The sequence below is a fragment of the Carassius gibelio genome, chromosome B3 (genome assembly GCF_023724105.1).
Source record: "Carassius gibelio isolate Cgi1373 ecotype wild population from Czech Republic chromosome B3, carGib1.2-hapl.c, whole genome shotgun sequence".
Classification (NCBI taxonomy): Eukaryota; Metazoa; Chordata; class Actinopteri; order Cypriniformes; family Cyprinidae; genus Carassius; species Carassius gibelio.
In genome coordinates this window covers 36,696,759-36,711,487 of record NC_068398.1, presented here as the reverse complement: position 1 = coordinate 36,711,487, position 14,729 = coordinate 36,696,759, and the positions used below count along the sequence as shown (strand labels likewise).

Here is a 14,729-nt window from a genome sequence, read left to right as displayed (position 1 = left end):
GCGGTTTGTGTCCGTTCTTGGACTGTTCTGTGTATTTCCACTGTAGAAAAGGTTGTTCAGAGTCGAAACTGACTTCTTTCATATTTGTCGACCAATATACAGAAAACCACATCAGTATATCATCATAAACACAACCGTTTTCGTCTTACATGAACGTAAACAGATGAGAAAGAAAACACACATGTACAGTGTTTTTGCTTAAAGAGACAACAGCCTAATAATCGTGTTGCCTGTCATTAATGTTAATCAAAGAACAAAAGAAAACCATTCACTGAATACATTGTAAAAATACATTGTAAAAAATAGAATACATGTTTGACATCTAAATGTTTTACATAATTTTTTTTTTTTTTTTTTAAATATTGGATTTTTTATCTTATTGGAATCTAAACTAGGAATCAATAAGAATCGGAATCAATAAGCAGAATCAGAATCGAAATCGATAAAAATGATACCCAACCCTAGAAATGAGGGATACCTGCTCCACTCACCGGTCTCGCATCCCACGGAGGAGATGGGAGGGATACAAAAGAAGAGCGACGACAGTGAAGGATGAGAGAGGACCAGGCCTGGACTTTATTTTGGGTTTGTGCGTGACAGTCGTCTGCGAGGGGCTGGCACGATGTTTTGTCTTTATTTTATTATTAAAGCTATGTTTGATTGTCCGCCGGTTCCCGCTTCCCCATTTCTGATGCCGTTACAGTAATATTGTCACTTTATTAAACGATCCTCTACGAAAATATAGTTTCACAGTGTTATCAATGTACTTTCAGGCAGGAACTTGTCAGCAAATCTACTTCACAGCACATCAGTGAAAGCAGTTAACCGTTACAGACGTGTTTGTTGGATCAGGGTCAGATCTGAATTCTGCAGGTAGGTAGATCTCCAGGAACAGGATTATACAGCCCTGTTATATTGGTAATGTATGATGGATTTTGTTTTTATAGAAGGCTTCCTGGGATGAGCATTGAAGATCTAACAATATCTAACAAATTTGTGAATATTTTGAATATAAAAGGAAAACGACATAAAAGCAGATCATCATTGATTCAGCTCTGTTGTTGCTGCGGTGTGTCACGTGACAAGCAATGACGCGTCACCATGGAAACCATAAAGTGACACATTAATAATGGTTGCTTTGAAAATTTATTTGTTTGTTGTTTGTTTATTTGTTATTTACAGTTCGTGTTATGCTCTGTTCATTACTGTCCTGTCTAAATAAACAGGACATTTGCATTTACATTTGGGTTATACAGTGTTTTTAAATTATATTTTGCACTGGGGTGCCTTGAGATTTTATGCACTTTTGAAAGGTGCCCTGACTGAAAAAGGTTTGAGAAAGGCTGTTCTAGATAATACACAGGTAATGTGTCCTGGCAGTTGTTCCCGGATCATTAGATTTTGGTTCATTCACTCTGCCAGTGATTTTCCGGAATCTGTGTGTGTTCACACACAAACCATAAAAATCCCGTAAAGACACGACATTACGATGTGACGTGTTTTGTTTCACTTAAGCTGGCGAGCGATGTCAGCTTCAGAACGGATATTGAGGAACTAACTGATCTCTGCTTCCAGTTCGCACATATTTTTTCGTCACAAACATTGATCTGTCTTTTTTTATCTAGCACACTACACATAAGTTATTTACTTTTTTTTTTTTTTTACAAATTAGAGCAAAGTGAATAGAAATTAACTGAATAGAAAAGGTAAGTGCTTTTGGAAAATGGCTGAAGACTCAGGTGTTCAAATTAATAAAGGCTGGTCATTCTACCATGATCTTATCTACAAATATTACTATTCTCATAAAGTCTGTAAATATGTCCAGTTCTAATAAACACATTTCAGGAAAAAAATATTCAATAATATGAGCAAAATGAAATGCAGCCCTGCATAAATCTGGTATAACTGAGCCTGTGAATTTGTTATTTTGTAGAATAGGATTTATGCAACTGTAATGAAGATTTTGAGAAGGTTTTGTTGTGTTTGTGAGAGAGAAAGAAACAAATTACAAGCTTGAAACTCCAAAAACATTTTCTTGATGATTTATTGAAATATTCTCTACAAATACAAATTCCAATGTCACAAGTGCTCAAATTTGTTATAATAAATGTACAAAGTGTCTCAATTGTGGCCTACACGATCAAACCTGACCTGATAAGGTCACATTTCTGATATTATAAACAACTAATAACTGATTGATCTATGTACCTCTGTCTTCTTTATAAATCATCATCTCACTCATATGTCTTTTATTTTGTGGAACACAAAAGCAAAGAGTGACAGCCTCAGTCACCATTATTTTTTTATATGTGTATATATATATAATATTTTTAGAAAAGCAATGATAGTGAACTGTGACTGAGGCTGTCAGTTTTTTTTAAGGTTCTGCCTTGCATCTTCTTTTGTGACCCACTGAAAATAAGTCAAATACATTTGGTCTTTTTTTATTTTTTATTCAGTGAATATAGCTTTTAATTTGTTACTTGACACAATTTATATTAGCATATAATATACTTTATACATATTTGTGTATTTGTTTGTAAAAGCATTTGATTTGCAAGACTTAGATGGGTTGTGCTCTACACATTTGTAACCGTATATAAACTGTATTGTATAAATAATAAAGAAATTGTGACTGAATGTGATGTGTTTAATAAAGTTTTACTTATACATGCTAATTTATTTAGTAGTAAGATGTGAGTTTTAAAACAAGCAGAAAATGTTAATAGTAAAGTAGTTTTACCCAAATGAAATCAACGTCGTTTCAACGTTAGGTAAGCAAACCAATTAGATCGATTTATGTTGAAAACGTATTGATTCTATGACGTCGTTTCAACTGACTGAAAATCGACGTCGATTCAACGTTAGGTAAGACAACCAATTGCATCGATTTTCCGTTAGTTTTGAATGGCGCGCCTGACGTCGGATCAACGTTAACCCGATGAGCAAAACGATGTTGGATCGACGTCGGAGATCAACGTTGTTTCGACGCCGCGAGAAACGTCGATTCTACGTTGATTCTATGTCAGTTTGCTATCTGGGGCGGGCCCCATATCGCAAGCCGTTTTAGCATTTAAAACTTGTTTTTGACTATCCATAAATGTAATTTTGGATAGTCACAATTGTAATTCCAGATATCTATATTGCAATTATGACTCGTCGTAATTGGAATTAAGATATCTACAATGTTATTGTGACTAGCCGTAATATGCATTGAAGATATCTACAATGTAATTTTGACTAGTCACAATACACATTCCAGATATCTACAATGCTATTACGACTAGTCATAATCTTCCATTGAAAAATATTTGCAGATATCTTCAAATTAGTTTTGACTAGTCATAATTCCAATTCAAGATATCTTTAAATATGATTTGCCTAGTCAAAACTCTAATCAAAGATATCTCAAATTACAATTTGACTAGTGATAATTCAATTAGAAATATCTTCAAATGAGTTTTGACTAGTCATAATCCCAATTCAAGATATCTTTAAATATGATTTGACTAGTCAAAATACAATTTAAGATATCTTTAATTCAAATCTTTTAAAGATATCCAAAATACATTTGTAGATATCTGCAATTCATTTATGACTAGTCAAATTACAGTTGTAGATATCTTGAATTGGAATTTTGACTAGGCAAAACCCAATTAAAGATATCTGCAATTTAATTATGGATATCCAAATCAGATTTTTGACTGGGAAGAACTATATTTAGAGATATCTGCATTTAGCTTTGTGACTAGGTGTAATTGCAATGTAGATATCTGGAATTAACAATTTGACTAGTCAAAATATGTTTATAGATATCTACAATGTGCATGCAAATACACCTTTGTTGAGCCCCACCTTATACGTTTTATTTAACCAATCCTGCCTTGGAAACTGTTGCCATCCGCAGTTTTGTCTAAGAATTGTATAATAAAAGTCCTGCGTCTTTGGGTGATTTTAAACTGTTTTATACATAAGTAATTCAAAAGTATGGAAATAAAAATGTAGCTGGAGCATGTGTAAAAGCGGTAGGCTATACAGAGAGGACTTAAATAGGCTTTTGAACCTGTTTTATATCGTAATGTTGAGACGTGTGTGCTGTGGATTAAATTTTGTTAGCCTTTATTTACAAACGAACACATGTATAAACCTCATGTCAGCCGTTGCAACATTTGATATAATGTTGAATCAGTGTCTATTTACATTAAGTGCAAGCCTGCCCTGTTATCAGATGCTATACACTATATAGAATAGTCAACACTCATAAACGACGCAAACTCAGTATCAGCTTTAGTGGATTAGCGGTTAAAATGTGTGCTTTTCGACGCAATGGACTCTGGTTCGCGTTCGCCTTTTGCCAAACATTTTTTGTCCTTTTTCAAATTTCATATCGTATCGGAAAGGCATTTATTTTCAATAAAAATTAAGGAAATAATTAAGAGGTTGAAAAGAAATAATTGGTAGGGTGAGGGTAGGTGTAGGGAGGGCTTTATTAATTGTCCCAGTAATGTGGCATCTATAGATTTAAAAATTTTAATTAAAATGATCATTTACACTCACCAAGTTATTATTGTGTATTGTTTTATAATGTACTACAATACTGAGGTGCAGATAATTGCCATTATTTGAAATAAGTAGTATAAATAGCAGAAAATCTTGCTATTTGAACATAGTGTAAATATAATCTATAATTATTTGCACTTAGTGTAAATGGCACATCGTTAAAAAAATACTGCTATTTTCACTTTGTGTAAATAGCATCTATCGCTAAGAAAATATGCTATTTACACCTAGTGCAAATAGATGCTGCATAAAAGAATACATTGGCGGTCATCACTGAACACAGTAGAATATCATCATCATGGATCTAAAATACAATACATACTCCCATGTTTTACTCAATTTACTCAATTTATGGAAGCTCGTTTCTGCCACTGCATAAAGAAATTAATTAATTAATAAAGAAATAGCTATTTTTTTTAATCTCAGTTCTCTCTCTCTCTCTCTCTCTCCCCCCCCCTATATATATATATATATATATATAGTCTCGCATTGTCTATATAGCTATCGCAATTCTGAGGGAAAAAAAGTCAGAATGAATGGTAAGATATTTTTTTTAAAGGTAGGCCTATCTTTTTTTTTTAATAAATAAATAAACAAACATTGTTTTTCACTGTCTAAATATATAATAAATAAATTCAGACGAGCAGTTTGTGATTTTCTGCCTTTATTGAACATTACACTGCATTTGGTCTGTTTTGCAACATGATTCAGTTAAAACTCAGCGCTATACATATATGCACGCTGGAGACCTTTTACCACACAAGGCTGCATCCAGATTTATTTAATAATCCACGAAGCACTTCATCCGGTAGCTTTTCTCTCCGTGACAACAAAAGCAGACTTTTATTATGTTGTTAGCAGTTAGCAGAGTAAGCGGGGAGGAGCTGAGTAAATTTATTTCTATCGTCACACAACAGCATTTCGACTAGGCGCAATCGCAATTCAGATATCTTAAACTATAATTGTGACTAGTCGAAATTGAATTAGAGATATCTCTAATTACATTTGCGGATGTATGACGCATCTATTGAAGATATCTATAAAGTAATTACAGATATCTTAAATGTAGTTTTGACTAGTAATAAATATTTAGAGATATCTCTAATCCGATTTCTCACTAGTGCAATTATAATTGCAGATATCTCTAATTGTCATTGTGACTAGTCGAATTATAATTATGACTATCCGCATCACATCCGAAATTATATTTATGGATAGTCAAAACAACGTTTTAAATGCTAAAACGGCTTGCTATAGGCCCCATGCAAATCTCGCGGGTGCGGCCGGTTTTACCTTTACCATCTGAGGCGTTTAAAGACTCTGTTTGTCCATTATTTATTTCTAAAGATACACGACAATGTATAAAGGGCTCCATTACCTTCTATGTTACATTATGGCCCCGTATAAACAGTTTTTTGTAAAAAATAGGCTAACGATTGCGTCATAACCACTCGGCTCTCTGTCGCATTACCGTACAGACAGGAGGAGAAGCTCACAGGCAATTAACTTAATATGGCGTACTGGCGTTACATTTTAAAATATTATACAAAATAATTAATCAGAATACTTACTCCTGCTCACTCACGACAAAGAACTCCCCGCTCAAGCTCGTCGTCTCTGCAAGATTAACGATGGCAGTTTGCACGCACAGCTACTAGAAGATTTACATTTGTCAGACAGGTTGCTGACGTCGTCAAGCTTCGTTTGAGCCTGCGCGTCAGAAACGGAAGTGCTAAAAAACGCTAAAAGTGGGCTTCATTTGTCTCAATTGAGTTCCAATGGGGTCGCTGTGTCCATTTCTTTTACTGTCTATGGGAACGATGGTGTGTAGTAGAACTGGAGTGCAAAATGCATTTTATTTTGAGTATTCCCGCCAGAGCATGTGAGCGGAGTCGTAATATTTCCTTAAGAGCAATGAGCGCCTTTGTGAAGATTCAGCTCCTCATGCTCAACCCAGTCCAAAATCTAAGCGTTCTTTATGTGCATTTCATCTTGTGTGTGGTTTACACGTGCTTTATAATCTATTTGTATTTTGTAAAGACGCACATTTCAGCTCGTGTGTTTGTGTGCATTTGTGTTTTAATGAGCCTGTTTTGAATATTCTATTACACAACAACGGCAGCTATTTTCACAGAAAATAAGTGAACGAAAATCAAACAAACTTCTTCAGTTTTTGCACTTTAGGTATGCTATGTTTGCAAAGGTTAGATTATTATATTGAATACATTTTAATGATTCTAATACAGTTAATAAATTATTAAGAAATTAAGAATTTCGTTTTGAAAAATTGCCATTTATCAGCATGCATTATTTTAGACAAAGATCCAAGAATTTCAACATAAAATGTATCTAGTAGGCCTAATTGTTTGTGTTATATATATATATATATATATATATATATATATATATATATATATATATATATATATATATATATATATATATATATATATATACCCAGGAAAAACCCTATCATTAAAGATGAATGAAGAATAAACACCAACCTCCTTGTTCCTCGTGTTTTATTTCTGGTTCCTCGTGTTTTATTCTCAAGGATTCTTTTTCCTCGTGTTTTATTTTGCAGGTTTCTGTTTCCTCTTGTTTTATTCTCCAGGTTCCTGGATCTTCGTGTTTTATTCTCAGCATTTCTGGTTCCTCGTGTTTTATTTCTGGTTCCTCGTGTTTAATTGTGCTGGTGTCTGGTTCACTCGTGTTCTCTTCTCTCTCTTCTTTCACTATCTGCATCTTCACAGCAGCAGATCTCAGTTCAGATGATAAACTCCTCCAGATATTCTTGGTCGCTTCAAAACTCAGTCACGATTGTTAGGATGAGAATATTACAGGTATTTTACTGAACTGATTCAAAAACTAATTTTTTCTCTTAGAAACGTGTCTAACCGTTTGTATTAAGGCAGCACACCGACATAACAACAACAGAGAGCGCGGCGAAACTGAACTTCTTCCTCTGAGGTTTAATGGTGTTTCTTAAACCAACGTACATGTTTAGCGCCTCCCGCTGGACTGGAGCGAAGCGACGAGAGTAGTGATGTGTCCTTCTGACAATTGTGTATGACTCGGGAAGAACGAGTCGTCTCGGGGGGTGATTCGTTCCGTCGCGCTTGACGATAAAGGGACTATTTTTTTGTATACAGACATAATAACAACAAAACTGTGTTCACTTTGTTGTGGAAATTCCAATTCAATAACAATTTGTAGAGACTTAGAATGAAAAACCAAACAGAGTTCTGTCTTTGTATTGCTTTAATTATCTGCAGAGAATGATCTGGTTTACACACAGCTTCTGAGTCTGTGTGCAAAGAGATAAAACACAGACTCACAGACCACTTTTTATAGTATGTAAAAATATACATTGAAGGACAGTTTAGGACCTCTAAGCCAATCATGTTGCTCAGTGCACATCACCCCATAACACATGCACATCTCATGCACATTACATCATAGATGCCTGGTAACTCTCAAAAACTGCCCATCCCTGTTACACAGTTTCCCCTCAAATGTTGTTTTTCAACCTAAAGCAGTTATGTGCACAAGTTACATAAAATAACTAAATGTCCCTATGGACTATATATACTACCTTATTCATTGTATGTTTAAAAAGATACTTAAATGAGATTAATGCAATCAATGGCAAATTAACAAAACTAAACATTTCCATAACAACTTATAAAATGAAGATGATAAACTAGGTGTGCTGTCTCTGCAGGCTTTGTCTGCACTGATTTTCATTTACAAACACGTCATTAAAATGAACTGTAACTCAAAGAATACTCAACGACGAGACATGTTAGAGATATCTATAGAAAGCCTGACATGTTTACTTTTAACTAAACATGTGCTGCGTAAAAAATATGGAATGATATTCCGGACATTATTCAAAAGGAATTGCAAATTGTATTTGCAATTGCGTTTTCAATTTGTGGACGCATAAAATGTGACATTACCATTTGCATTTTCGTTTAAGCGAACGCACAGTGTCTGCCACATTTAAAATGGAAATGAAAATTCCGTTTGAAATTGTGTTTCCCATATCTTACGAGCTATGAGCCTGTCATTTTAAAATAGCAATATTAATTACCACATTTGCTTTTTCACTCTCTCTGCCCTGCGCATGTAAACTGCCAAAACTCAAATAGATTTGCAATTCCTTTTGCATTTGAATTTCCGACATCGAATTTCCGAATCCACCGAAATTACCCGGAACAATTGTACCAGGAACCTTTTTTCCCCAGGAACTGAGGCTTGCTCATTGCATGATTCTGATATTCATGTAAAGATTACAAGTTGTTGGTATGATCACCCGTTGCGGCTGAAGTAGGATAAACAAAAAAATGAAAATAAAGTAAGTCTGTGTTGGTGCGGGTTTTGAACACGCGCTAAAAAAAAGGCGCGCCGCGAGACAACAGTCACGAACCACCGAGCTACTGATTTACATTGAAGCAACTCCGGATCTCTGGATTCAAGAGAGGACTCTCTGTGTCACATTGTGCAGCTGCTTAAGTGAAATGTGACCATGTTAACTTGTGATCTGTGTTTACCTATAATGAAAATAAACCATAGCAGAATGATGACTACATTTTATGGTTCATGATGTTAAAGAATATTTCATGACATCTCAGACAACTGTACATTTGTGGCTACTGTGGTTTCAGAATAAACGCTATCGTTAACTCATATTTACCATAGTAAAAACATGGTACATACCACATTTTACTAGTTAGACTTTTTCCAAAGACTTTTTCCAAACTATAATTCCTGACTAAATGTATAATCAAGTGAAATATTGTGAAGTTTCGATAACAATATACAATACTATACCATTCAAAAGCTTGATGTAAATAATATAAATGTAACAAATAGATAACTGTAACAAATGTAAAAACAATGTTGTTCTTTCAATTTATCCCCGCTAAAAAAATAATAATAAGGTTGTTAAAAGGATTTCTGAAGGATTGTGTGACTGGAGTAATGATGCAAAATATTCAGTTTGAAAGTCAGCTTTGATTGTTCCTAATAAACTGTTTAATTGCACTCGCCAGTGGATATTAAATCATGTTGTGGGATAATTAAATATATTCTAAACTGTTTTATGGTGTCTCCTTTATCTATACATCTTTTACCTATTTATTTGTTATTCTAAGGTAGGTAAGGAAAGTCGACTCTGGACAAAACTATAAGCATTTCTAAAATACTTACAGTTTGCTCAGCAGACTTCCCTGTGGTCAGTTCTTACTTATGGCTCTTAAATTACTACTCTTGCAGACCATAACTTGTCGATAATAAAATATAAGTTTTATAAAAGTTAACAAAAGTTACATCAAAGTACAATAGTAAAGTTTCAAAATCAAGGTATAATCAGCTGGTATCAGGCGTCGAGGGATACTGTGCTTGTTCAGTATCCGTCCGTCGAGTCTCTCTCTCTGTCTTTTATACACAGATGTCGAACGCTGGTTCTTCTGATGTCGTCACCTGGAGTGCTGCCAACTCCTCTGCCGAGGCTTTCAGTTGTTTACGGTGCATTGCTTTAGTCCTTTTCCTCTTCTTTTTCCTCTTAACTGTCTGTGAAATACACCTTAACTACTATATTGTCCATTTATCATAAAAACTATTTCTAATACATAAGTGTTTCTACTCTAAATCAGTCACTACATACATTTCATGCAAGTAAGCAGTTTTCTTAATGTTAGTGAACACTGTTAGAAAAAGAGGTACAATAGAGGTCCATTTTTGTTCCCTAAGGTACAAACTTTGCATATGTACCCTTAAAAGTACAAAAATGTATCTTTAAGGTACAATTGTGCACCTTTAAGGTACAATTATGCACCTTCCATTGTACATTGTGAGCTTTTCGAGGTGTAAGGTACATATTTGTCCCTTACATATTTGTACCTTAATGTTTAAATATAAAATGGCAGGAATTAGTGGATGCTGAAAATGTCATCTCTCAATATAGAAACACAAGTTAACCTATACTATCAAACTCAATAATGTCAAACTAAATTAACTGTGAAGTTTTGAGATATGGGCAAAATAAATCAGAATGTGTAAAGTTTTGAGATATGGGCAAAATAAATCAGAATGTTTTTTTTTTTTTTTTTTTGTGAAGTGTCCCTTTGAATCATTTTTAATCATGTTAATGAGGATTATGTAATCATTTATATTCACAAACAGTATTGAAGAATTTGATTTTCAAACCATTTACCCTATTTATATTAGAATAAAACAGACAAATAATTGTTAATGCTTTAAGTTGTGTTCTATTGAAAGGATCTAGCTACAGGCTAACCAGAGTTTGACTCGGCGGAAGCATAAATATTGCAGCGCGGAAGGATACATGAGTGAATCGACAGTGATCCAACTGTCAGTCTCTGTCAGTGTCGATCAAAGGTGGGAGGATGGCCCTTCGACATTTATCAACGGAGGATTTAATCACGGAGTTATTTACTTTGGGGATAGAGGTCACTGAAGAGGAGAAAAGTAAATTCAAAGGTAAAGTATTTGAATTTTTAATCAGTGTTTGTGGTGTTAATTCAAAGTTGGAAGTTAACTTTTACTGTTAATGTTAGTGCTAGACAAGTTCATACTCTAAGTCAACATTAGCTAGCTAGACTCACGTTGACGATTGCCATTATTAACGTTAACTAGTTAACGTTAGTTAAAATATTATTATATAATAATAGCATAAATAAATATTATTATTATAAGTAGCAGTACTATATTGGCTACAGTTCACCATCGAGCTAACGTTAACTTCTCGGCGGCAAAAACGCTTCTCATCCAACTCTGCAGCCGAAAAGATAACGTTAACGTTAAATATTAAAATATTTCAGAACAAAAGACTAATGGGCGGCAAAAACGTTTTTTCCACATCATTATAGCTTAGCTGTAAAACTACTGCATCACAGTTGGATGAGAAGCGTTTTTGCCGCCGAAAAATCTTTTGTTCTGACTTATGTGAGCTAACGTTAGCTGGACTGCGTCAGAGGAGAACGATTAAAAAAAAAAAAAACGTTTTGCCGCCCAACAGTCTCTTGTTCTGGAATATTTTAAAGCTAAAGCAAAGCCATTTGGGCGGAATGTGACTATCGATAGCCAGTGACTGTTTGAAAGTATGATTTAGTCTTTAAATATGCGGTTTATTTATAAAGACAGCGTCTATTTAAAAAATGTGTTTCGCCGATCTCGGAGACATGAGCTCCACATGATCAGCGGGAGCTCCATCATCATGTATCCGCCGAGAGCAGCCTCAGCTCGGATAGACCTTCTGACATTTGCCGCTGGCTCTGATGTCTCTAGTGGTTCAAGATAAAATGTAATTCGTTTGGGGTAAAGCGAAACGTTTCTTATCTTTGTCCTTTATTCAATTAATCTATTAATATGTTTATATATATATATATATATATATATATATATATATATATATATATATATCGTTAGGTCCTTTTTATTCCTGAAATATGAACTTTTGTCATGAAGCTGTGGTTGACTGCTCACTGACAGCATCAGTTGTTTCTCCATGTTGAATGAGTGACTCCTAGCAGGCTCCTGATTGGTTAACGCGGCGCGAATTGAAGCCCAAGTTCAAATTTTTAAACTCGGGCGGCAGACGCGAATTCGCGTCAAACGCTTAAATGCACAAAAAGCACCATTCGCGCTTAACGCGCGTATCGCGCGAAACGCTCAATTCGCGTCATTCGCGCGAACTAGACTCGAACTTTTTCCCCATTGACTTACACTAACGTTACAGTCTGCCTTTTTAAATTGTTGTATGTTGTTACCAAAGTGGTGGTTAACATTGCTGTTTTTCTTTTCTCTTTTGTCTAGATAATGATGTTGATGGAGAAGCAGTGGACTCTGGATTGACTGAGAGGATGATTTCATGCCTCTTTGAAGGGTCGTTTAAGAAGCAAGCCAAATTCAACTGATTTGTTCAGCAGTGGAAAAAAAAGCCTGTGAAGTACATTCAGAGAAGGCTACAGCACATACATACTGTGTCAATGATAAACAGTTTGTTAGTATGGGGCATTTATGTTAAGCTGTGTTGCGAGGGCTGTAGAGGGTTGTGGATGAGCTCAAAGCTTGTGTTTTTTAATCCAGAACACATCAAGTGTCATTTAGTTTATCCGTTATTTGACTCTCTTTACTTTTGGTGGTCTTTGATTAAAAACTCATGTTTTTCTGCACTATATTGCTGTTCTTATTAGTGATGTTCAGGAAATTGAAAGAAGGAAAATATAAATGGTTACATTGTATTTATTCTCTGATATCGCTGTTCATTTTGTTTTTGGAGTGGCAGTAAGTTGTCAGTTTGTCAGTGAAATGCTTCTTAAAAAAATTTAATTAATTATTTTTAATGTTTTTATATCAGACATGACATCCTAAACATTGTTACATTTTATTTTGGGTTGTTACATTGAATGGTTGTGAGATGAATTATTATTGAATCTGTGAATTAAATTTCCATTTAAGGACTAAAATAAATGTCTTAAAATTCAGTTTGTTGTTGTTTGCCTTCATTTTCTTTCACTCCTTAGGGAATAAAAAGGAACTTTTTTGCCACCTAAAGGTACAAAATGGCTTTGTCACTGGGGTGGTACCTTAATGGGACAAAATTGTACCTTTTTCCAGAGGTACTTTATTGTACCTTTGTCTAAGGTACATTATTGATCCTCAAAGGTACAGTATTGGCCCTTAGAAGGTACAAAAAAGTAAGGTACAAATTTGCTCCTCTGACTCAAGGTACAATAATGTACCTTTGAGGGTACCACCCCAGTGACAAGCTTTTGTTCCTTAAAGGTACCGTTTTGTACTTTTTTTTCTGAGAGTGAAGTTACACAATAAATGTTCCATATAGCATTAATCACAGGGCTACAGGGCTACAAGAGAAACAGCATTAAGGGACCAGTGGATGGAGTTTATTTTTACAGAGCATCAACGGAGTTGTGCAAGTGTTTGTGTTTGTTCCCCTGCATTTCGAAGATGCTTGTTTTACAAACAAGGCCCAGTTTGACGCCGGATTTGCACATCGTTTATTTTTAAAGGATAATGCAGTCCCAACGAAAAAGGGTCACGATCGTGTGATGGAACCACATGCGGTGAGTAAAACTGCTTCAAATATCTCTGTGTTGTTAACTTAGCTATCGGCGTGTAAGCACATCAAGTAAACAACATGCGACGTTGTCATCAAACTGCAAGAGTAAAACTGCTTCAAATATCTCTGTGTTTTTAACTTAGCTATCGGCATGTAAGCACATCAAGTAAACAACATGCGATGTTGTCATCAAACTGCACTTTCCACATGTACAGCTTAAAAAAATAAAAATAAAAAAGACGACATAAAGTGGAACTTAGTCATTTTCCAAAACCGCTAAGCAAATATATACAGTTTCAGTACATACCACATAAAGATGTCTTTGCTGATGATCCTCTTGTTAAATTTCAGCCTTTGGATCTGATTCTGGATCATAAATATACGCCGAATCTGACTGTTAGCCATGGTTTGTTTTGGTTGGTTTTGTCCTCACGGTAATGTCACAGCTTCCAAACGCTCTCAACGCAAAAGCCTACTGGCGCTTGTGATTCTTTAGCTCCGCCCACACATCACGCCTCCAGCTGGTCGTGTTTTTCCGGGAAAATTTCTCTTATGAATATAATAAAACTAAAGACTTTTTGGAGTTATGAAGGATGCAGTACTACTCTATAGGTACTCAAGATTAACAGGATATTGAGTGAAAACTAGCATTTCACCCCCCCTTTAAACTTATTATAGATTTATTTTGTCTTCACATTCTTTCTTGTAACTCCTCCCTCACAGTGGCACAACTGACTGAAATGGAGTAAATTGGTATTAACTAAAGTTCAGGGCTTGGGCATGACCAAACAATCACCTGACTTCCTAGAACCTCCATATATACCGGGCCACGTCACACCGCACTGCTAGTCTCGTTCTCTCGAACCCAGCCTTCCCTCCCTTCTCATCCATTTAGTCAACCTTCTCCCTCATTTTATCTCTATAAGGTTGTATGGGGGGGTCCTCATTGTCTGGCCTAAATATACGCTAGAGACGGTACCCCCACCCTGAGTCTCTCTGAGCCCTCAATTCAAGAAGCCCTGATCAACCTGACCTTCATCCCATTCCCTCGACCCCTTCA

The 14,729-nt window shown here is 35.3% G+C and overlaps 3 protein-coding genes and 2 long non-coding RNA genes across 8 annotated transcripts in view; 2 read left to right on the top strand and 3 right to left on the bottom strand.

The window, feature by feature from the left end:
* Positions 1-7,182, bottom strand: part of LOC127953409 (zinc finger protein 501-like) — a 212,695-nt gene extending 205,513 nt beyond the window's left edge. The window contains exon 1 of the mRNA XM_052552653.1: positions 7,065-7,182. The gene's annotated coding sequence lies outside the window, so the exon portion shown is untranslated. The remainder of the gene's footprint in view (positions 1-7,064) is intronic.
* The window catches only part of LOC127953405 (zinc finger protein 501-like), a 213,031-nt gene extending 205,513 nt beyond the window's left edge, over positions 1-7,518 (bottom strand). Inside the window, exon 1 of the mRNA XM_052552645.1 lies at positions 7,065-7,518. Coding sequence (XP_052408605.1) covers positions 7,065-7,305 — 241 coding nt within the window. The 5' untranslated portion in view covers positions 7,306-7,518. The remainder of the gene's footprint in view (positions 1-7,064) is intronic.
* Positions 1-14,729, bottom strand: part of LOC127953360 (zinc finger protein 883-like) — a 375,243-nt gene that overhangs the window by 205,513 nt on the left and 155,001 nt on the right. The window lies entirely within an intron of this gene.
* Positions 1-14,729, top strand: part of LOC127953479 (uncharacterized) — a 181,083-nt gene that overhangs the window by 128,636 nt on the left and 37,718 nt on the right. The window lies entirely within an intron of this gene.
* On the top strand, positions 10,275-13,073 carry LOC127953481 (uncharacterized). The gene is made up of 2 exons (XR_008153233.1): positions 10,275-11,067; positions 12,403-13,073. It is a non-coding gene; the product is annotated as an uncharacterized LOC127953481 (long non-coding RNA).